This window comes from Nicotiana sylvestris, chromosome 4, assembly GCF_000393655.2.
Source record: "Nicotiana sylvestris chromosome 4, ASM39365v2, whole genome shotgun sequence".
Classification (NCBI taxonomy): Eukaryota; Viridiplantae; Streptophyta; class Magnoliopsida; order Solanales; family Solanaceae; genus Nicotiana; species Nicotiana sylvestris.
In genome coordinates, this window is record NC_091060.1 from 26867874 (window position 1) to 26890465 (window position 22592).

The 22592-nt window shown below is 36.6% G+C and overlaps 2 protein-coding genes across 2 annotated transcripts; one reads left to right on the forward strand and one right to left on the reverse strand.

The window, feature by feature from the left end:
* The first annotated feature begins 1693 nt into the window (after positions 1 to 1693).
* Positions 1694 to 8348, forward strand: LOC104212361 (tobamovirus multiplication protein 3-like). The gene is made up of 11 exons (XM_009761587.2): positions 1694 to 2062; positions 3082 to 3172; positions 3368 to 3420; positions 3510 to 3602; positions 3684 to 3755; positions 4846 to 4918; positions 5023 to 5068; positions 6640 to 6703; positions 6798 to 6851; positions 7121 to 7198; positions 7955 to 8348. Exons 1-11 carry the CDS (start codon positions 1892 to 1894, stop codon positions 8045 to 8047), a joined length of 888 nt encoding a protein of 295 aa, XP_009759889.1. The 5' UTR covers positions 1694 to 1891; the 3' UTR covers positions 8048 to 8348.
* Positions 8349 to 9102: 754 nt separating this feature from the next.
* On the reverse strand, positions 9103 to 10658 carry LOC104212360 (UPF0481 protein At3g47200-like). The gene has a single exon (XM_009761585.2). The coding sequence runs from the start codon at positions 10656 to 10658 to the stop codon at positions 9198 to 9200; it is 1461 nt and encodes a 486-aa protein (XP_009759887.1). The 3' UTR covers positions 9103 to 9197.
* Between the last annotated feature and the right edge of the window lie 11934 nt (positions 10659 to 22592).

The window sequence follows — 22592 nt, forward strand, 5'->3', positions numbered from 1 at the left end:
TTCTAAATTTTGTTTATAGTTTCGTAGTTGATAATTTAAGCATTTTGTATGTCAATATACATGTAGTAATTCTCTAATAAATTGCAATATCCCTCTTAAGACAACAAGCTCCCGTCTTTAAAAGTATTTTCGTGTCATTTTTGTACGATTCTCCCAAAAACCGATTCCCCACTTACAAGATACTCTATCCGTTTCAATTTAAATGATACACTTTTCTTATTAGTTTGTTCAAAAAAGAATGATATTTTTTTTATAATTGAAAATAATTCAACTTTAAACTCTTCATTTTTACCCATTTTATTCTTAATGAGAGGTTTTTATAACCACACAAATGTCATGGCCCCACAAAGCTTTTACCCCTTAAGTTTTTAAGATCACAATTTCAAAAGGCTTCTTTTCTTTTCCTAAAATTTCATGTCGAGTCAAACTACCCCATCTAAATTCCGAAACTTCTTCTTCCTCGAGTTTCAATCAGAAATTCAACCTAAAACCAGCTTTAAACTTAACAAATCTCCCTTAAAATTGAGATATAAACTCTAAATGATATTTTCAATCGTTTTCAAGAACACCCAATCGAAAAAAATTTACAAATTCGTAAAATCTGAATATCTAATTCAAAGCTTCGAAGCTTTTTAATGGTATGTCAATGACAGACCCCTCCACCTACAATTTCAGAGATAATATTGATGGATTTGTCAAGTGTTGAAGCTTTTTAATAGTTGTTGGTGGAATTGATTAAGAGAAATATATGATGCTACAATTTTAGAGAGATAATAGTTTGATTTGTATGAGAGAGAGAGAGGGAGATATTAGTTGATTTGTATGAAAGAGAGGTGATGATTTTGGGTATCAGCGAATCTCCTACGGTGGATAAGTACAAAGACACATGATGTTTTGTAATCCTTTAAAAAAGGAAGAGTTTCTTAAATGTAGGGGGATTATCCGTAACTGATACCCAATATTTAAGATATGTTTCATTTTCTCCTTTTTATGGTTTTGTATAAAACTAGTAAATATGAGTATATAAAATAATTAATAAAGAATCTAAATAAAGATAGTAAATAAATTTTTATTATAGTATATCCAGATAGAAATCCCCCGCTAAAATTGAATTGGGGAGAGTACAAAAATCACAGAAGTTTTTTGGGAAAATAATTGTAAGACGAGTTCTTTTCATGGTTGAGGCCTTGTTTTTCCTTCTTTTGATCCCTTTAGACACGTTTCTTCTTTTCAATTTAGGCAATGGTTAACACTTAACAGAACGAAAAAGAAATAACTTACTCAGCTCAGATAGTTAATCACAATTAAATAACAAAAGCGTATTACCTTTTGTCTTTAATTAAACACAAACTTTTAAGTAGAAGACACGTGTCTATTTGATTTTGATACAAACACTAACAATATAGGAATTTAACTTATAGACAAAATGTAAAATTATTTAACCTGTTATAAAAGATTATTTATTTTATTTTTAAGTTATTAATTTTAATTATTATGAACAATTATCCAGAACAATTTTTGCTAGTAATCTTAAAGCACATCCTCTCCGTTGTCAACCCACGTGTAATCTGTTGCAAAACAATTGTGCCGATTCATTACTTTAGCTGTCCTATGATTCACTTGACTTGTACCTTTCAGATAATATTACCCTCATCATTCTCTTTAAATCTCGTAGTACAACATATCTTAACATAAAATAATAGTCAAAATCCTAAAAAGTACGATCACGGAACGTCGTCGTACACATCTTTAATACACGCTCTCTGCTCCTTTCTCGCCGGCCGTTTTAGACTCAACAATTTTCTGAAAAAGGAAAGACTTTAGTAAAACAAATTCTCAAAAAAATTCCTTTTTTTACTTTACTTTGGTGTCTAATTTCGGATCTCCGGCGATGGGTCGGGTAGAGACGGCAGCGGACCCGTCGACGGCAGCGGCGGTGGTGGCGTACCGCTTGCATGAGGCATTAAGTTGGTGGGAGGAGGTGAACAAATCCATTGTTTGGCAAGACCGTACTTACCATGTCCTCGCGATCTTATACGGCGTCGTTTCAATTGTTGCTCTTGTAATTATCACTTTTTATTTATTATTTATTAATTTGAAATTTTGGTAGTAATTGTGTATTAATTAGCTCGAAAACTCCTTTAAGAATTTAGATGCCTTATAAAGATTTTCTTAGACCATCCTTGTAATATAACTTGTTATGACAGTTTACTTTCCGTGACTTGTAGGTTATCAATCAATGTTATTAACTAGAGTTACCTGCCTTTATGTGATCTGGTTGTGTAAATTTGTTTATGGTCAGTGCATAGAACTTAAACTCTTTTTTGAGGGTTTTGGTAGAACCTTAAATTCCACGCTTTACATGACAATTGAATCATTAGTCGAGATCATAAAAGAGCAAAGTAGGAAGTGGAATTAATACGATGAATGCAAAAGCATTACACCCCGAGATACATCGAAATGTAATAGCCATACTTAGTGGAGTATCAGGTTTGAGATAGGAACTTTTCAATCATTTAATTACACTTCATTGGATAGCAACTTGAATCTTTTGTATCCTTTCGAAGATTTGTCATAGTTAACACTACACTCTAGTTGTCAATCTATTGCTACCCTCATCCTTTATTTATTTGTACTTATAACTGGCTATGCTTTTTGAATCTCACATGGGTGAGGGTAAGACGGGACCTTAATACCTGGAAAAACCTTCAAGAGGGTGAATTGGGTAATTCGTAAATTAATATTAGGCTTCATTGATTTACCATGAGAGCTATCCGCTCTTCCTTGTTTCCTGTAAATTGGCTTTATATATGCTATACAAAGGGCAACTTCTTATAAGCATGCAAACGCCTTCCAGTTTGAAATTGGAAGGTGCTACGAGTTGGTTTTTTCGTTTATGTGTGTCCTTAGTTGATTTTTGAATGATGATCTGAATTTCCATGTATCCCAAAAAAAAAATATATCTTCTTGCTTATCAAGTAATCATGTGGTTAATATGTGTTCTAAAATAGATATAGTCCCTGTTATTATTGTTTTAATGTGCCTGTGACTCTGGTTGTTTCTAACTTTGTCAAATTGCAGGTGCAATTAATTCGGATTCAAATGAGAGTTCCCGAGTATGGATGGACCACTCAGAAAGTTTTCCACTTTCTCAATTTCTTGGTGAATGGAGGTTGGTATCTTCTTTCATACGTAATTATTTATGTTGGAAACATGCTGATTGAAAATATTACAAGGTGTTTTTCTGATCTGTCCGGTACTCCGGTTAGGGTTATACTATTTGGGAAAAAAAGATTTTTCCGGCACATTTCAGTTTGCTTTGACCTGTTGGGTTTAGTAATGAAGTCGTGTTTTTGTCCTTTGGTAGTTCGCTCGCTTGTTTTTGCATTTCGCCGGGATGTTCAGAAGTTGAACCCTGAGGTTAGGCACTGACATAGATTAGACGTCTGGTTGCCATTTTTATCTTTGTTTCCTTTCAGTTTGTAACTATGTAGGTTATGTCTGTGTAGATTATCCAGCACATCTTGCTTGATATGCCAAGTCTTGCATTCTTCACAACTTTTGCTCTGCTAGTATTATTCTGGGCTGAGATATACTATCAGGTTTGCCTGTGTTCTCTCAACTCAATGCTTTGCAGATTGTGTCACTTTTCAAGGTTAATATATGTGTCTTTCCTGTGGCAGGCACGTGCTGTATCTACTGATGCTCTTAGGCCTAGTTTCTTCACAATTAATGGAGTGGTGTATGCTGTTCAGGTAGATATTTAGTCCTTACACTACACGTGCTCAGCAAAACATTGGTGCTTGAGCAACAACAACAACAACAACAACAACAAACCCAGTATAATCCCACGAGTTGGGAAACATTGGTGCTTGAGCATTGAGTTAAATTAACTTGTAACATATTGCAAAACTTTAAACCTAGAGATTATTCTCCCAAGTGGACTTATGACTTGACTAGTTTTACAAACAAGGACTGCATTTCATTTTTTTGATAAGCGATCCAAGGGAATGACACACAGCTTGTAGCCTTATCCACTTCAATACCAAGCTCTTGTCCGCGGCAGAGTTCGAACCACGGATGTGCCTAACCCACACATCATGTGCTGCGCTCTTACCACTAGACCTAGGGTCACAATGACTGTCTTTCACCTACTCAGTATTTCTAAAAATTAGCAGAGGTTTTTCTTTTGAATTCTTAGTTGCATTTGTTTGTTTTACTTAAATTGTTACTCCTACTTAGTTTGCGTTATCTGCTGATAGATCTAGTTGTTGCATCAAATGCAAGTTGTACACTGACATTGGAATTTATTTGTTTTATATTTGCTGACTGAATTCCGTCCGTCTAAACATGTCTTCTCATGCACCAGATAGTAATAAGACCTGCCTTCAGCTTCCCTTCAACCACTTTCCTATCCAGTACAAGCTCAAAAAGTGTATTCATGTTGCTTTTGGGGGTAGGACACACATGATCGACCCTTCCCCCACCCGCCAAACCCCAAATGCACCCATCCCAAAGTAAAAAGGAAAAAAGCGTCAGTAATTATACAAATTCGTCACATCAGAGGGAAGAAAAGAAACACAGCACCAGTAATGTCTTAATTTACTGGTTCCAAATGAAATTACATGAATAGGACTGGATTTCTAAGTTTGAAGATGCTTTATCAAGAAGGGATACTGCGTCTGGTGATTTGCTAAGTGCCAGAGTTGGACATTACACAAGCTTATGTCCTGTGATAGAGTTTTTACATGAAACAGTATCTGAGAAATTGAATTTCTTTCATAGCTACAGATGCTTTGTGGATGTTTGTTGCTTGATTTATTCTTTTTCTTATTAAATCTCCAGATTATATTATGGCTCATAATATGGTGGAAACCTATTCCAGCTCTCGTCATCTTATCTAAGGTGTTCTTTGCAGGTGTGCATTTTGGATTTTACCTTATTTTAATATTTTTTATTGCATAGATATATTGCGTCTGCACTGACATATTTTCTTTTGTACTGGCACGCATTATCTTTCAGGTGTATCTCTATTTGCAGCCTTGGGGTTTCTTCTTTATGGAGGAAGGTAAGATCTAATTTCTCTTACCAGTGATTCAATCTAACCTCTGAAGGAGTGCATTGGTGGAACCACACATCTAGAAGCACAAATGCAAGCAGACGATCATATGCCATGCATTTATTTCTGTCCTTTGTGAGACAATGGCGCTATGTTTATCAAAAGAATATCTGAGTAACGGCTACACAGATCCTTTACCACTTTCACTTTCTAAGAACCTCTGTTGTTATGCTATGTAATTGTTGTTTACTTGCTTAAAGTTGTCCTTTGGATAAGTAATGATCTGCTTACCCAGCCTGCAAATTCATAGATTTTAAACCAGTCTGAGATTAATCCAAGCTAAGCCTTAAGGATCCCTTTTTCTGAACTTAATGTAATTTATATAATAAGCTGTTTCTCAGGTAGTAGATGTCTTTCACTCTCTGATTGCAGCAATGCATCCAGTCGTTCTCATTCATATATAGCAGTCCATATTGCTTTGTCATAGACCATGGTGCTTCCCCGCTGTTGCCAAACATTTGAATAATTTCATAAGGATGAGCTAGTGAGAGATAGGCAGGATTAAGAGTTGATATGAAAGGAGAATAACACCCAGTTTGATGAGTGTATGGTGGATTTAGAATTGGATTTATGGTAGACATCCATCTATCTCTTACAATTGTGTTATCGTCATGGGGTTCATGATCTTCACGTAGGTTAGGTTCAATAATTTTCTTGGTTTAAATGTTTCTAATAGTGAGAGCAAGTGCTCACTGGGTTCTGCAACAATGGGGATATCTTAGAACCAAAGCCCAAATCTGGCTAGTAAAAAATATTATCATTCATTCACAGCTGCAACACTCGTAAAACATATAAAGTTGGTTTTTATCTTCTATTAGACTTTGAGATGAGGTCTATTGGAAATATCCTCTTTACCTTCAAGGTAGGGGTAAAGTCTACGTACACACTACCCTCCTAGACCCCACTTGTGGGACTATACGGGGTTTGTTGTTGTTGTTGGAGTCTGAGATGAATCTACATGAACATGTAACCCAACGGACTGCCTTAAGTAGACTGGGTACGTAGAGTGCCACGTACACCTTTTGTGGCATCTACTCGGATTAGGCACATGGTAATACTGTATCCCACTTGTTCAGACTTGGTCCCTAAATTCGTTTTATTTTATTTTAAATAAAGAACTTGCTCCCATAATTCTTTTGTATACTTTCATGAGCATTTGCTTTTTCTTCTCTCTTTTTGGTTTTTATGTCTTAGCTTATTGGTCTGTTAAATGGTCTAAAGTTTTTTCTTCTCTTATTCTTTGCTAGGTTTGTGCAAATAGATATCCTGCAGTTTAATGTTGAAATATGCAGTTGGAAATTTGATTCGTAACTTACATGATAAGATATTGATATATGCTCACTCCTTGAAGGCTACCTAAAGCAGATTGTATATGTTCGTTTAATTTGTCCCTTCACCTTTTGGTACATGCACATTTTAATATAGTTTGTATGTGAAAAATAGGTTAAAGTGGGTAGTCATGGTTTCATTACCTATTTGATGTTCACAGTTTTCCTTCACCTTACATCACTTCCTTCCAGGCTTTTCCTCATGTTACGGCGTTTCCCTGTAGAATCAAAAGGGAGACAGAAGAAGCTACAGGAGGCATGTTACTGTCGTACTGTGTGTCTTTCATTATTAGTTGTCCTTTCTTCTTGTTTTTTGTCGTTGAACTGCTTCTATATTTTGGCTTCTATAGGTTGGCTATGTGACAACAATATGCTTTACATGCTTCCTCATTAGATGCATTATGGTAAGTACATATTCCTACCGAATAAGATATTCTCAGCTAAATTAGGACGCCGCCACAAAAAGCCTTGTAAGCAGTCAATCCATTTTTGTGATGTGTGATTGACCTCTGTGTATTCTCCTTAGATGGTATTTTTATATTCTGAATATTGTTGTTGTAGTAAATTAGTCCTAGCTTATACTTCCAGGATTTCAACTGTAAGTTGTTTAAGAAGGGCATGAAACCAACTTGACCCATGTTAACTCTTATTTCTTTTATCATGTGCATCACAGCTGTGTTTCAATGCGTTTGATAAAGCTGCGGATCTTGATGTCCTGGACCATCCAATTTTGAATTTTGTGTACTACCTGGTAAGTTCCTACAGCACTAAACCTTTAGTGGTAAGTACTTTCAGCGTGCATATTGCTCTTTAAGTGCCAGTGAAGAAGATTAATATTGCTGGATCCTGCAAAAGTAGTGTATTTTTGGAAGATCCGACACGGGTGCAGAAGCATTTTGGAGGTCCGTGCAACATTGGCAAAGCACAGTTTCCAAATCATGACTTAATTGGAAAACCAATATGATTCACCAGCTTGTGGCATTCAATAACTCTTTTCATGTGTCAAACTTCGTCCCCAGTTCCTTGGTTAGGGTTGAGAGTTTCTTGTTTATGCGATGGTATCTAGGTTTTCTTGAATTGAAAATTGGCTCCAATTTACGGCATTTTGGTGAAACAATAAATTTAGAAAGGTTGACCCGGCGTAACTGGTAAAGTTGCTGCCATGTGACTAGGAGGTCATGGGTTCAAGCCGTGGAAACAACCCCTTGCAGAAATGCAGGGTAAGACTGCATACAATAGACCCTTGTGGTTAGGCCCTTCCCCGGACTCCGCACATAGCGGGAGTTTAGTGTTGAATATGTGTACTGAAATTAAAGCTTGATTTATTTCTATTATTTATGTGTGTTTGTCCTAGCATAAGTAAAAGTTGATGTAAATTTAAACCCATGAGTATTCTAAATTTGGGTTTTCGGCCTGTATTTACAATATTAAGTGCACAGAAACAAGACAAAAGGGATTATTGTGTATATGTTTTGCGGATGACCAGAATTCTGTCAACTCTTTGCAGTTGGTGGAGATACTACCTTCTTCGCTTATCCTTTTCATTTTGCGGAAGTTGCCTCCGAAGCGAGGGATCACACAGTACCACCCTATTCGCTGATACAATAGTGTGTTCAATGATGGGGATGAAGCTTCGGGATGGAAATCAAGCTCTGGGAAGTAGGATCAGGTACCAGACGAGTTGGCTTTTATGATACTTGTCTTACCTGGAAGTGATGGAAACGAAGACCATTTGAGAGATTATCTTGTACATGGTGTATGGTTCATCTGGGACTCTGAAAATATAGTTTGTTCTTTGCAGATTTTAGTTATGTTTCTAATTTATAGTTTTGAAGCAAGAGTTGTGGAACATATTGTGATTTCTAGTGTAATTATTCTCATCGTTGGTTTTCAGATTTCAATTTATTATTCTTTTTCCCCTATATTTCAAGTTTGTTTCGTGGCGTACTTGTCTGGTACACAGCAAACTATTATGATGCATTGATGTTGCAAGGTAGAGGATGGTGATTTATAGATACATAAAACAAGGTGGATGTTTATGGATTGTACCTGGAACATTATGCGAGAGAACTACTCGAGTACTTTATCTGCTTCATGCTCCCACTTACGGATTCTCAATTGTGAATATGATTATCTTCTCCAGGGAGATGAGTTGCTAGTCATGCTGCAAGTTTGAATGGATAGACATATCTCTCTTTTCATGAAGAGGACTGGTTGGTACACCTGCAGTTCAGCATTTCTAACGACCTTTCTCCTTTTGACTTCTTGACTGTTAGATGTTGCCTCACTTTAATGGATGTGTCTTCAAGCATCAGTTGAACAGGTTGGAATCCGTTGGGTTCAGATGAAAATGGCTACAAGTATGAAGTAACACTCAGACCTACTCTAATATTATTGAAACTATAATAGTTCTGGCACTAATCTTCCACAGAAAGTCACCAAAGTATGTACTCTCCTCCTCTTCTTCTTCTTCTTCTTTTTTTTTTTTTTTTTTTTGGTGATATGTCAAATATCAAGTTCATATGCATGACTTACAATGTATAGATTTGTAATACTTGGATTAATACTACGATTACAACATGAGGAAAAGATAAAACTTACGCTTCTTCACACCTCTAATCATTTAATGGACAAAGCATTGACACAATAATTAAACTCATCAACGCACATGCAAATTGCATGTATGGAGTTGTGAGGAGACACTACAATGGAGACATTCAAACAATTAGAACAATGACTATTTCTTACGATCAGCTCTGAAAGCTAGTCTGCATTGCTGTGAGTATGAGGAGTACGGCGGCTGCCACAGTTGAAGCTCCGGCCCAAGGACTACTAAAATAATTGTGCCTCAAATTTGCCTTCATTCGGTTCCATGGTTTTTCACAATGTTGAATTAATTTTCTGCATTCTTCTTTGTAGTAGAAGTCCTCACATGAAACGGCAACCCCTTTCCCCATTTTGTTGAAGATGCTGGCCACTTCTTTGTCCTCTCCTATCCTGTTCCTGATGATTCCTTTCAGGCGAAGCAAACTCACATCTTTTTCTGATTCAATAAGATAATCCATGAAAATTACATAATCACTGAAACATGTAGGATATACATCTGGCCAATGCTGTTCAAAAGCTATGAGATTTCGCAGGAGAGTCTCCGTAAGATCAACGATTTCAAATGAAGGAATTTCCATTAACCCTTTCTCAAATTTTATATCAAAGAGTGATACTGTCCTATTTCCAAGGCTGTTATTTGTGTCCGACAAACTATAAACATTTTGAACTTTTGAAAATGTAACTCCAGCTTCACAAAGCTCTGTTGCATTTGGCATGTTGCCATGCAACGTTATGTGTTTCGTATCTCTTGGCGTTTCTTTCGGCCTAAATAGTTGTAAAGGATTCCAACATAAACGTTTCCTGGAATGTTCTGATTTTGTCGTGCTAGTCGTCGTCTGTGAAGGTTGACAAGCCTTGTGTAGTACATGCAGTATATGTTTGAGTTCCATATTGTCTGCATTACCTGTGGTAGTCTCACTCAAGGATGCTGGGCACATATTCGGTAAGTTAGATAAAAAAGTCTTCTCCACTTGTTTTGTGAATGACATTTCACCTTGATGTGCAGTCATACCATGAAGCTTAGTGAGTACAGAGAAAGGAAGTTGGTTCTCTAGCAGCAACAGGTCACGATTTACAAGAGATACCATCCAATCTGTGTTTATAATTCGGCCTTCTCTTGGCTGATTTTCCAAACAATCCTCTCGAATATACTCAACCACGAAACTGCCATCAACCAACAACATGTCCACGAATTCCTTAGTGCTATTAGTATCAAACTCCTTATAATTTATATCGTCATAACACTTTAGTGCTTCATCCTTCATTTCCTCCAATTTTCTGGCGCAACTATCCACATCAAGCCCCTCTTTCCTCTGGAGAAATCGTTGTAGGTACAACAGTTTGTATTTTCTCATCGAATTAAGTTGAGGATTTTTGTTATGGTAAAGACCAATGGGGATCAACTTTGGTGTATAAGCATCTGAATTTGATTCACGTAACCCCACATTTACTTTGAATATGGTACATGATTTTGTTGACCAATTATTGTTCAAATCCTTAAATCTTTCATCAAAGATTTCTTTTCTGGTTTGCAACCCGGATCGATCTTCACCACTTGTATCCCCTATCTCCATTACATGATCCACTTTACTTCCTTCTTCCATCTGTAATTGGTGGGGGAAAAAAGAGTCACAAGTCATTTACTTTTGGCACTTACTAAGAAAGAAAAAAAACTAACAAGAGATCTCTAGTGTCTATATTAAAATAATTTTGTTTAGAAGAGAAACTTGCTTCCGATTGGAACAGTTATGTTCATTAGTTCTCAGAGCTTGACTTCTTTTTCCTTCTTTTAGAAAAAAATATACTACTAGTATATAGTAATTTTTGCTTATTTTGTTGCCAAAAGATAATTAGATCGAGGCCAAATGACCTAAAAAAAAATAAAAGGATAAATAATAGTAGTAAAGTTTTGGTGAACAAATAACGCCGGTACAAAGAAAGGGGAGGTTGGAATGAGGTTTGAACCGTGGGAAGTCACTTTAATCTTACCAAAGAAATTACCGTCCATATACAGAAATTAAATTATGAACAAAAAAATATGAACGACTCCAATAGAACATTTTAAGATATTATTGTAAGTAGGCTTAATACTACTATATAGTTTACCTTTACCCCACCTAATAGCCAATTCACTTTTACACATCAGAAGTGCATCTAATAGTACACTCTAAGGGTCTGTTTGGCCACAACAAAAGATTCTTTTTTCCAAAAAAAATTTACTTTTTTTTCAAAATCACTACTTGGCCATGAAATTTTCAAATTTAACTTGGAAGTTAAATTTCGGAAATTTTCACTTCAAAGTACTAAAAAAAAATTCAAAACTAGCTCAAGATTGTATCTATTTCCAAACACAACTCTAATTTTCAAATACTGATTTCAAGTCGATTTTTTTTCCTCACTTTTTTCTGGAATTTTACATATGTCCAAACGCTCACTTTTTCTTCTTTCTCATGAAAACCCTAAACACCTCTCACCTTGTTGCTTTTTTGTAACAAAACAAAAGCAAAAAGTATAAATGAAAAGGTATTACATGTGAGCGTGCGCTTTGACGAAGCAGTGGAGTTTGGTCGTCTGCTGCTGTTGTCATCTCAATAGAATGCGCCATCCCTTATAATTAACCTTCTTGATCTATACATAAATCCGAATTAAAAGACAAATGTCAGGTTAAAATGCTTTGGTATCAAGCTCTTCTATTCAATTCATAGATGGATACTATTATTAATCCAGATATATTAATACAGAAAAATATGAAAAGAAAAGAAATATCATGCGACTCTAGAAAAAATAAAAATAAAAAATAGCAGGGAGGGTACACTAAACAAATAAGCTCTATTATATTTTTAGTTTTTCCCTCAAACTTACCAGAGAAACTAACAAAAGCCATTTCTGTAAGGTGGATATATATTGTATGAAAAATATCTAAATATTGTAATGATAAACCATTTGTTTACAAAAGAAAATATAACTGTTCATGCGCATGTAAACAATATTTAAAAATACCCGTTAACGTATAGCGCATGTATTTCATGCGCTATATATATAATTGTTCACCCTTTTTTTAACATTTATGTTATTCGTTTGAGTTCAATTTGTTGTTATTTTAGTTTCGGATTCGAAGGAATGGTGAAGACATATAATTATGGTTTTCGCCAAATACAAAAAGCGGTCCTCATATTTTGTCTCCACTAATATTAGTTGTGTGAGACACATCATAAAAAATTTCGAACAAAAAGTATCAATGTTAATACCAATGGGGCCCAAATAATACCTACAATAAGGAAGCTAAGTTTGTTGTGATAATATTGCCACAGTAAGTATTTCATTTTATTGGGGTAATTAATTTTCCAAATCCATTTGAAGTCTTTATCAAGGCATTCAATTGTAACACCAAATAGTTTAAGATCATTTGAAGGAGTATCACCAAATAGTAACAGGAGGAAAATAATATTTATTAGTGGTCTACAAAGAAAATCGATAAATCGCACCAATCCGATAATCCGAAAGAAAAATTCAACTATGGTTTGGTTTGGTTTTGAAAAACAAAATCAATCTTAACTGGTTTGATTTGATTTTAACTAAAAAAATTCAAACTGAAATCAATCTAACCCGACATTACATGTATAGAAGTTTTTAAAATATTTTATATGTATAAATATTTATTGTAATATAATTTATAAATATCTCTTAAACTTTTTCATATTTCTCTCTTTTAATATATTGTATTCAAGTTTGAATTTTGAATGGTCAAATATGTTTTATAGCCCATAAAGTTAGTAACTCAAATAAAGCTCAAGCCAAATTCAAAACAATACTAGTGCTAACAAAAAAAATTCAATTCAAACTATGAATGACAAGTGTTGAAAATTAATTCTAAAGTTTTGCATTGGTTTAGACAGTAAAAATGCATAACTTATTTTTTTCTTGTTTAGTTATATAATTAATAATTAGTAATACTTATTAGTCATATTTGTTTTAGCATGATATCTCATTTGTTTTTTTTTTAGATTAAGACATCTGAATCTGAATACACATCTGAATATATTAAGATTTGTATTAAGATCAGAATAAAAATAATTAAGATAGTTTGATTTTTAACATCTGAATGCATAAAATTTATCTTTATTTGAAAATTAATAAACATGAAATTCAAATGAAATACTAACTAATCTAATATTCTATCAATAAAATATATAGTTTTTTAAAATATGATAGTTGTTGATGGTGATGGCTAACGGTTGAATGCCGACTAAAGGCGTGGTTGGTGGTAGTTTTGGTTGATGTGACGACCCGGCCGGTCCTCTTAAGAATTAATGCCCCGATCCCCTATTAACTATTTTTCCCGAGTTTATATCTGCTATTTTGATTTGCTGGGATGTTCGGTTTTGGAGTTTCGGAGAGTTTTGGGACACTTAGTCCCTAAATGAGAGCTTAAGTGTTGGAAAGTTGACCGTAGTCGGAACAGTGTGAAGACGGCCTCAGAATGGAAATCTGATGGTTCTGTTAGCTCCGTTGGGTGATTTCAGGATTAGAGGCATGTTCGAATTGTGTTTTGGGGGTCCGTAGCTAATTTAGGCTTGAAATGCCGAAAGTTAAATTTTTGAAGTTTCCGGTTCGATAGTGAGATTTTGATCCGACGGTCGGAATGGAATTCTGGAAGTTGGAGTAGCTTCGTAGTGTTGAATATGATATGTGTGCAAAATTTCAGGTCATTCGGACGAGGTTTGATAGACTTTTGATCGAAAGCGTATTTTTAGAGTTTTTGAAGTTTTTAGGCTTGAATCCGATGCGAATTTGGTGTTTTGATGTTATTTTGAGCGTCCCGAAGGTTGGAACAAGTTTTAATGAGGTTATGGGATATGTTGGAATGTTTGGTTGAGGTCCCGGGGGCCTCGGGATGATTTCGGATGGTTGACGGAAAGATTTTTGGAATTGGAGTTGCAGCTTCAGCTATTCTTCTGTCATAACCGCACCTGCGAGTGTGGGATCGCAAGCGCGGAGCCGTAAAAGCGGCGGATTTAACCGCAGAAGCGAAAATGAGGAAGGGGGCCAGAAACCACAGTATGATGACCCTCATTTGCTTGTCCTCAAGGACAAGGTTCAACACGGTGATGCCAGAGATGTGACTATTGGTGATGATGGGGTATTGAGGATACAGGGTCGGATTTGTGTACCCAATGTTGATGGGATTCGAGAGTTGATTCTAGAGGAGGCCCATAGTTCACGGTATTTCATTCATCCGGGTGCCGCGAAGATGTATTAGGATTTGAGGCAGCATTACTGGTGGAGGCGTATGAAGAGAGATATAGTTAGATTTGTAGCTCGGTGCCTCAAATGTCAGCAGGTGAAGTATGAGCACAAGAAACCAGGTGAGTTGCTTCAGCAGATAGAGATTCCAGAGTGGAAGTGGGAGCGGATCACCATGGACTTTGTAGTTGGGCTCCCACAGACTTTGAGAAAGTTTGATACTATTTGGGTGATTGTGGATCGGTTGACCAAGTCCGCTCATTTCATTCTTGTGTGTACTACTTATTCTTCGGAGCGGTTGACGGAGATTTATATCCGGGAGATTGTTCGTCTGCATGGTAATCCAGTGTCCATCATTTTAAATAGAGGTACTCAGTTCACATCACGGTTCTGGAGGGCCGTTCAGCATGAGTTGTGTGCTCGGGTGGAGTTGAGTACATCATTTCACCCTCAGACGGACGGACAATCTGAGCACAGTATTTAGATTCTGGATATGCTCCTTGCGTGTGTGATTGAGTTTGGAGGGTCTTGGGATCAGTTCTTTCCATTGGCGGAGTTTGCCTACAACAACAGTTATCAGTCCGGCATTCAGATGGAGCCGTATGAGGCTTTATATGGTAGGCAGTGTAGATCCCCCGTGGGTTGGTTTGAGTTGGGTGAGGCTAGACTATTAGGCACAGACTTAGTTCAGGATACTTTGGAGAAGGTTAAGGTAATTCAGGATAGATTCCGTACAACCTAGTCTAGACAGAAGAGTTACGCGGATCGGAAGGTTTGTGATGTTTCCTATATAGTTGGAGAGCGGGTTTTGCTTTAGGTTTCGCCTATGAAGGGCGTTATGAGATTTGGGAAGAAAAGAAAGTTGAGTCTGAGGTTTATTGGCCCTTTTTAGATATTGAGGCATGTTGGGGAGGTTGCTTATGAGCTTGCCTTACCTCCCAGCTTGGCAGGAGTTCATTCGGTATTTCATGTTTCGATGCTCCAGAGGTATCACGGTGACCCGTCGCACGTGTTGGATTTCAGTTAAGTCTAGTTGGACAGGGATCTATATTATGTTGAGGAGCTAGTGGCAATATTGGACAGACGGGTTTGAAAGCTGAGGTCAAAGAACATTGCATCGATAAAGGTTCAATAGCGGGGTTAGCCGGTCGAGGAGGCGACCTGGGAGACCGAGCAGTATATGCTCGGCCATTACCCTCATCTTTCATTACTTCAGGTATGTCTCTATGCTCGTTCGAGGACGAACGAATATTTAAGTGTGGGAGAATGTGACGACCCGGCCGGTCGTCTTAAGAATTAACGCCCCGATCCCCTATTAATTGTTTTCCCCGAGTTTATTTATGCTATTTTGATTTGCCGGGATGTTCGATTTTGGAGTTTCGGAGAGTTTTGGGACACTTAGTCCCTAAATAAGAGCTTAAGTGTTGGAAAGTTGACCGTAATCAGAACAGTATAAAGACGGCCATGGAATAGAAATTCGATGGTTCTGTTAGCTCCGTTGGGTGATTTCGGGCTTAGGGGCGTGTTCGGATTGTGTTTTGGGGGTGCGTAGCTAATTTAAGCTTGAAATGCCGAAAGTTGAATTTTTGAAGTTTCTGGTTAGATAGTGAGATTTTGATCCGAGGGTCGGAATGGAATTCTGGAAATTGGAGTAGCTCCGTAGGGTTGAATGTGACGTGTGTGCAAAATTTCAGGTCATTCGGACGAGGTTTGATAGAATTTTGATCGAAAGCATATTTTTAGAGTTTTTGAAGTTCTTAGGCTTGAATCCGATGCGAATTGGTGTTTTGAGCGTCCCGAAGGTTGGAACAAGTTTGAATGAGGTTATGAGATATGTTGTTATGTTTAGTTGAGGTCCCGGGGGCCTCGGGATGATTTCGGATGGTTGGCGAAATTTTTTTGGGAATTGGAGTTGCAGCTTCAACTATTCTTATGTCATAACCGCACTTGCGAGTGTGGGACCGCGATGAGGAGCCACAGAAGCAACGGATTTAACCGCAGAAGCGGAAATGAGGAAGGGGGCCAGAAACCACAGAAGCGGCATAAGGAACCGCACCTACGCGACCGCAGATGCGGAATCTGAGGTCACAGGTGCGAGATTGAGCTTTTAAGTGAGAACCGCAGAAGCGGTATCGCAGATGCGATTATTGGACAGCAGATGTGGTAATCGATAAATTCTTGCCTTCGCGAAATTTAGTCATTTTTTTTATCTTTTTCAAACGGGAAGAAGCTTGGGGAAGCACTTTTCAAGAGGGATTTTCAGAGGAGTTCATTGGGGTAAGGTCTTTGGTCCCTAAACTCGTTATTGGAATGATTTTTATCAATTTAAGCATGAAAAGTTAAGGAAAAACAGTGGTAATTGGGGGGTTAGGGTTTGACTAATTGGAGACCTTTGAGTGATGATTTAAGGGACCATTTGAGGTCCGATTTTGGTACTTTTGATATGACTGAACTCGTGAGAGTGTGAGGATTCTGAAAATATAAATTTCACCCAATTCTAAGACGTGGGCCCGAGGGGCATTTTGGTTATTTTACCCAATTTCGCGTATTAGCTTAGAATTGCTTTGTAGAATCAGTTACCTGAAGTGTTACTTACATTATGCAATTGAATTGAATAGATTTGGGCCATTTGGAGTCGAGTACTCGTGGCAAGAGCGTGGGTTCGGATTGATTTTGAGCTGGTTCGAGGTAAGTGGCTTATCTAACCTTATGTGGGGGACCTCCCCCTTAGGATTTGGTATATTTGGTAATTGAAATGCCTTGTACGTGAGGTGACGAGTGCGTACTTGTGCTAATTGTTGGCAATTTAGTTTTCGTTAAGTAATTACTAGTATGTTTCCTTTCCTGTTTTTATTACTTGCACTAATAATCCTGTTGTTAGCTTCGGAAAGCATGTCTAAGTGATTTAATTGCTCTATTTTCTTAAACTGCCTTATATGAATTATGTGCAGCATGCTAGACTAAAATGACTTGTTTTTTCCTTAATATGAAATTTGCTATTTCTGAACCTTTTCCTATTGCTGCTGCGTATTTACATTTGGGACTACAGATGTGGGATTCCAGTAGATCCCCCTTGTCTGTTTATTTGGGACTACGGATGTGGGATTCTAGTAGATCTCCCTGCACAGTTATATGGAACTACGGGACTGTACCCGGTAGATTCCCCCAATATTGGGTATTTATATTGGGACTATGGATTGGGATTCCGATGGGGACTACGTGATGGTATCCCAGAAGATCCACTGGATAGTTGTAATTGGGACTATAGGACGGTATCCTGAAAGATACCCCAGTTGTTATTCTCTGTGTTGAGCTGTACTTCTTTTTCGTGATTTATTTTGTCTCAGCTCTAGTTGTTGTTCTTTCAATTCTATGTTATTTCTACTGTTGCACTTATCTATACTGTTTTATTCCACACTGTTAACCCTTATATCTTATTTAATCTCAGTAGGGCCCTGACTTTCCTCATCACTACCCAACCGAGGTTAGGCTTGACACTTACTGAGTACCGTTGTGGTATACTCATGCCCTTTCTGCGCATGTTTTTCATGTGCAGATCCAGGTACGTCGACTCAGTTCTACCACCCGTGAGGCGAGGTGACTGCTCTAGAGACTTCGAGGTACACTTGCCGCGTCCGCAGACCGAGGAGTCCCTTTCTATTCTAGATTTTAAACATTTGCCCTTCTGTATTCTTTGCCTTGTTAGATATTCTGGAGTTAGACATTGTTAGATACTCAAAGGCTTGTGTTTCTGTGAGTTTTCGGGTTTTGGGATAGTGTATGAGATTCTGAGAAGTTGTGTTGTATATGCCGAGCGACATTATATATATTGTTTCATTCGGTTATTTTTGGCTTTTGATTATTTCTTTCGTAAGTTTCATTTATTTTTCCGCAATTGTTAGGCTTACCTAATTGTAAAGACTATGTGCCGTCGCGGCAGTTCACGGAGGGCGAACTGGGGTCATGACAGTTGATGATGGTGGTTCATGCTAGTAGCTAGTAGTGATTGGTAGTGGTGGCGATTATGATTGAGGATGGTGGTGATGGGTGGTGATAGTTAATAATGTCGGGTGGTGGTAGTAGTTGTGATAGAGAAAGGTGGTGAGTGGGTGGTGGTAGTAGTTGTGATAGAGAAAGGTGGTGAGTGGGCGATGGTAGGTTATAATGATGGGCAGTGTTGGCTGTGGTTGTTGATGGTGATGGGTTGTCAGTTATGGTAGTTGAGGCGAATGAGTGTTGATTGTAGGTGAGAATGATGGTGGTCGGAATGGTGGGGATGGTCGATAATGGAGGCTATGATTGAGGATGATGGTGGCGGTGGAGGTGGTGGTGGCATGGTGGTAGTTGATAATGGTAGGCGGTGGCAGTAGTTATTAATGAATATATGATAACATCTTAATGAAATTAAGTCTCTGTCATAGATCTTAATCATATAGACCTATTCAGACCCATTAAGTAGTTGTGAACTAAAAAAAAATAAACACACTTAATGATTAAGATTTGAACAATTAAGATTCAGACTTTAAAAACAAACACACTTAATGTTTGAGATCTGAATGTTTAAGATTCAGACCTCCATTAAGTGCAAACAAATGAGGCCTTAGTACTTTTAGATTATGTTTATTTTTATTATGGATTATTAATTAGCAATTTTTAATACGATTTTATTATCTGTATTATTGAGTAATTTAGTATAATGTCATGACTCATCTCATATTATTTTGTGTTAATTTTTTGGGTAACATCTTATATGACTTTATCATATTAGGACTAAAGAAATATTGGAGCACACATTACATATTTTATGCTATGAAGATTTTACCGAGAAAAAATTCAAAAAATTCGAAAAACCGAAAACCCCCAGAAAAACTGAGATCGAAAAACCCGACTTTTGTTGGTTTGATTTGGTTTATAGATTTGAAAATCCGATACAATTGGTTTGGTTTGGTAATTGAAAAATTCGAACCAACCCGACCTATGTACACCCCTAATATTTATACGTTTAAAATAGTTTTTTATCACTTGAGATAGTATACACGCGTATCATGCAGGGGAAGTGCAAGGTTAGCCACTAATAACACACGTATTTACTTTTAAGCCACTATTTAAAATGTCTTTAGTCTTTAGCCACTACTTTAATAAATTTTACCTGCCCGGACGAAAATACCTTTCTGCTCATAAAGTTCAGGACCAAGTGTCCTTAACTTTGAACTTGCAACTTTAAGTTCAGAACTTCAGGACAACATGTCCTTAACTTTTGAACTTGGAACTCGAAGTTTAGGACCACTTGTCCTTAATTTCTGTACTTGTAACTCTAAGTTAAGGACTACTTGTCCTTAACTTTTGAACTTGTAAGTCTAGGTTCAGGACCTATTGTCCTTAACTTTTGAGCTTGTTAGTCTAAGTTTAGGACCAAGTGTCCTTAACTTTTAAACTTGTAACTGTAAGTTCAGGACCGTGTGTCCTTAGCTTTTTAGCTTGTTATTCTAAGTTCAGGACCTATTGTCCTTAAGTTTTGGGCTTCTTAGCCTAAGTTTAGGACTTATTGTCCTTAACTTTTGAGCTTGTTAGTCTAAGTTCGGGACTTCAGGGCCTATTGTCCTTAACTTTTGAGCTTGTTAGTCTAAGTTCAAGGTCGTGTCCTTAACTTTTGAACTTGTAATTCTAACTTTTAACCTAATTATACTGATACCAAAGAAAACTGATAGAACAACCAAAAATCAGTATAGCATGAATTTCTTAAACTAGCCGTTGGATTTGCTCCAGTTCTTCTAAGTTCAATACTCCCGCCGGTCCGCAATAAGTGACCAATTTACCTTGGGCACATCTATTAAGGAAATATTAAATTTTAGACAAAAATAGTTAGTGTGACTAAACTACCCTTAATTAAATATTGCAGCATAATTTAATGTGAGGAGTAAAAGACTTTTTAGGGATACATACTTAAGGGTAATTTTGAAAAAATAAATTGAATTTTTTCTGGATTATATAAATGGACACTTGTTTTGGACCAAAATAAGAATGCAAATTGATCACTTATTGTGGACCGAAAGAGAGTAACATTCAATTCCCCCTTAGATTCTTGCCATTTGTATGGTAGAAAACTAATGACTTGGATTCACTTCGGGTACTAAAAAGAATTAAAGACAAATTTTTCTTTAAGACAAATTATTAACTCCAGTTAAGTTGACTGCAATGATGCAGTAACTAGAGTTAGTTATTCCTTGTATTCAAAGTTAATCCAAGGGGGGATTTGCATCTATATCCGCGTTGCAAAATAAATTGCAAGTGTACCTTCTTTTTCGCGTAACTTCAGCATACGGGGCTGAAGTAGCAAAGAAAATCACGCAAAACTTCAGCATTCTAGTAGACGGGCCTGAAGTAGCAAGTGTGCTGAAGTTTTTGTTTGTAATTGCTGAACTTAAGCATAGTAGCTGAAGTTTTGTTCTCTATTTGCTAAAGTTTTTGTTTGTAATCGCACTAAATAAGTTGAATTTATTTATCCTGGATTCATTAGTTTTGTCATTAAGCTTTTTCAAAAATTTCAGTAGAAGATGCTGAAGTTATTTAGTATATTTATAAAAACTTTAGCACTAAATAAACTGAAGTTTTTGTGTCCTGGATAAGCTTTTTCAAAAACTTCAGTAGAGATGCTGAAGTTATTTAGTTCATTTGTAAAAACTTCAGCACTAAATAAGCTAAAGTTTTTTTTTGTCCTGGATTCATTAGTTTTGTCATAAAGCTTGGAGCCAAACAACAAGAAGATGGTTAATGGTAACTGCTCTGCATTTATACGACAAAAATGCACTACAAAATGGGAACTCCGATAAAGAACTGTGACTATACATTTGATAGGTAAGCTCTACAATGGCTGGAAATTTCAGGTTTGAAATAGATCAAGAAGACATAGTTAGGTCCTTGATCACATCTGTTGGTAGTTTCATTCAAGATAGACTTATTGATAAAGAACAAAGAACCTTGCATAAAGAACAATGTGCTGAGAGATTAGCAGCTGAAGAAGACACAGAAGTTTGATATTCTGATCAAGCAGTTTTAGCCAATTTGGACTGGGGAATTGATGCAGGGGTCCCTAATTTCTATCTCTCTGCTTGGGCTCATTTAAACCTTCTCAGAGGAAACACAAAATGAAGGAGGAGAAGGAGGAGGAGAAAGAGGGTTGTAGTTATTTTAAAAGTGGGTACAAGTTAAAACGTTTTAAAAAAAAATAGGTATATGTTAAATAGGGGCGACCAAATGGGACGCCCCGTGCAATTTCTACGTGCAGATGTGACCCAAATAGTGATATTCACTTGATGAGTGTGCAATCACTATAGTAAAATTTCTTTCTTTCTTTTCAAATAGTTTTTTTTCCTTGTTTTTTTCCGTTTATTTTCCTTTCAAATAATATTTGCACTTCCATTTTCTTTAAAATCCGCGAAAACTTCACTTTTTTCTAAGGGTGGGCGTTTCGGCAGTTCGGATTGGATATAAAAATTTCGGTTCGAATTTTCAATTTTCGGATGAAGAAATGACAATTCAAATAAGCTCGAATTGGATCGGATTTTTTAAGTTCGGTTTCAGATTAATCGGTTTGGATATTTTGAATTTTCGGTTTTAAGCTTATAAGTTGAGATATTTTTTTTTGAATATCCAAATAAAGTACTCATGGTAAATTGCCTGAAAAGTTCTTCATTCTCACCGCAATCATCCAAATAAAGTATTCAAGTAATAAAATTATTATCAAGAAAATACAGTAGAGACATTAATACGGCCGATAAGAAGTAACAATAGTAAAACCATGTCCAAATAGAAAGTATTATTACATTAACTTAATAATTGATATTGAATATACGAGATAATATCTAATAGGTAATGTATTGAACTTATTACTATTAGCATATGGATAATGGACTAAATATAAAATATAAAAAAAATTAGATTTTCGGATATCCAAACATTCTAAATATCAAATCCAATATCCGATCGGAAATCTAAAAAATTTAAAACTTAAATCCAAAATCCAAACCAAAAAATCAAGAAATTCGAATTTCGATTTAGATTTCGGGTTTGCCCATCTACTTTTCCATCTCCTGTTGCCTCTCTCCTTACATTGTCACCACACATCCTTAAAATAGCACGGTCTAGCCAGTTTTCGGACTGGTCATTCAAAAATAGCCAGCGTTTGTCAAGTCAATGAAAAATATCACTATTTTGCTGCAATAAAGATCGGTCCAGCATAATATACTGGAGTTCGGTGCACCTGTGTATGAACTTCCAGCATATTATGCTGGACT

Bases quoted from the DNA above. Each gene is read 5' to 3' on its own strand.
- LOC104212361 (XM_009761587.2), top strand. From the start codon at position 1,892: ATGGGTCGGGTAGAGACGGCAGCGGACCCGTCGACGGCAGCGGCGGTG. The intron at 3,173-3,367 runs GTTGGTATCTTC...GTCCTTTGGTAG, and splicing joins CAATTTCTTGGTGAATGGAG to TTCGCTCGCTTGTTTTTGCA. The intron at 5,069-6,639 runs GTAAGATCTAAT...ACTTCCTTCCAG, and splicing joins TTTCTTCTTTATGGAGGAAG to GCTTTTCCTCATGTTACGGC.
- LOC104212360 (XM_009761585.2), bottom strand. From the start codon at position 10,658: ATGGAAGAAGGAAGTAAAGTGGATCATGTAATGGAGATAGGGGATACA.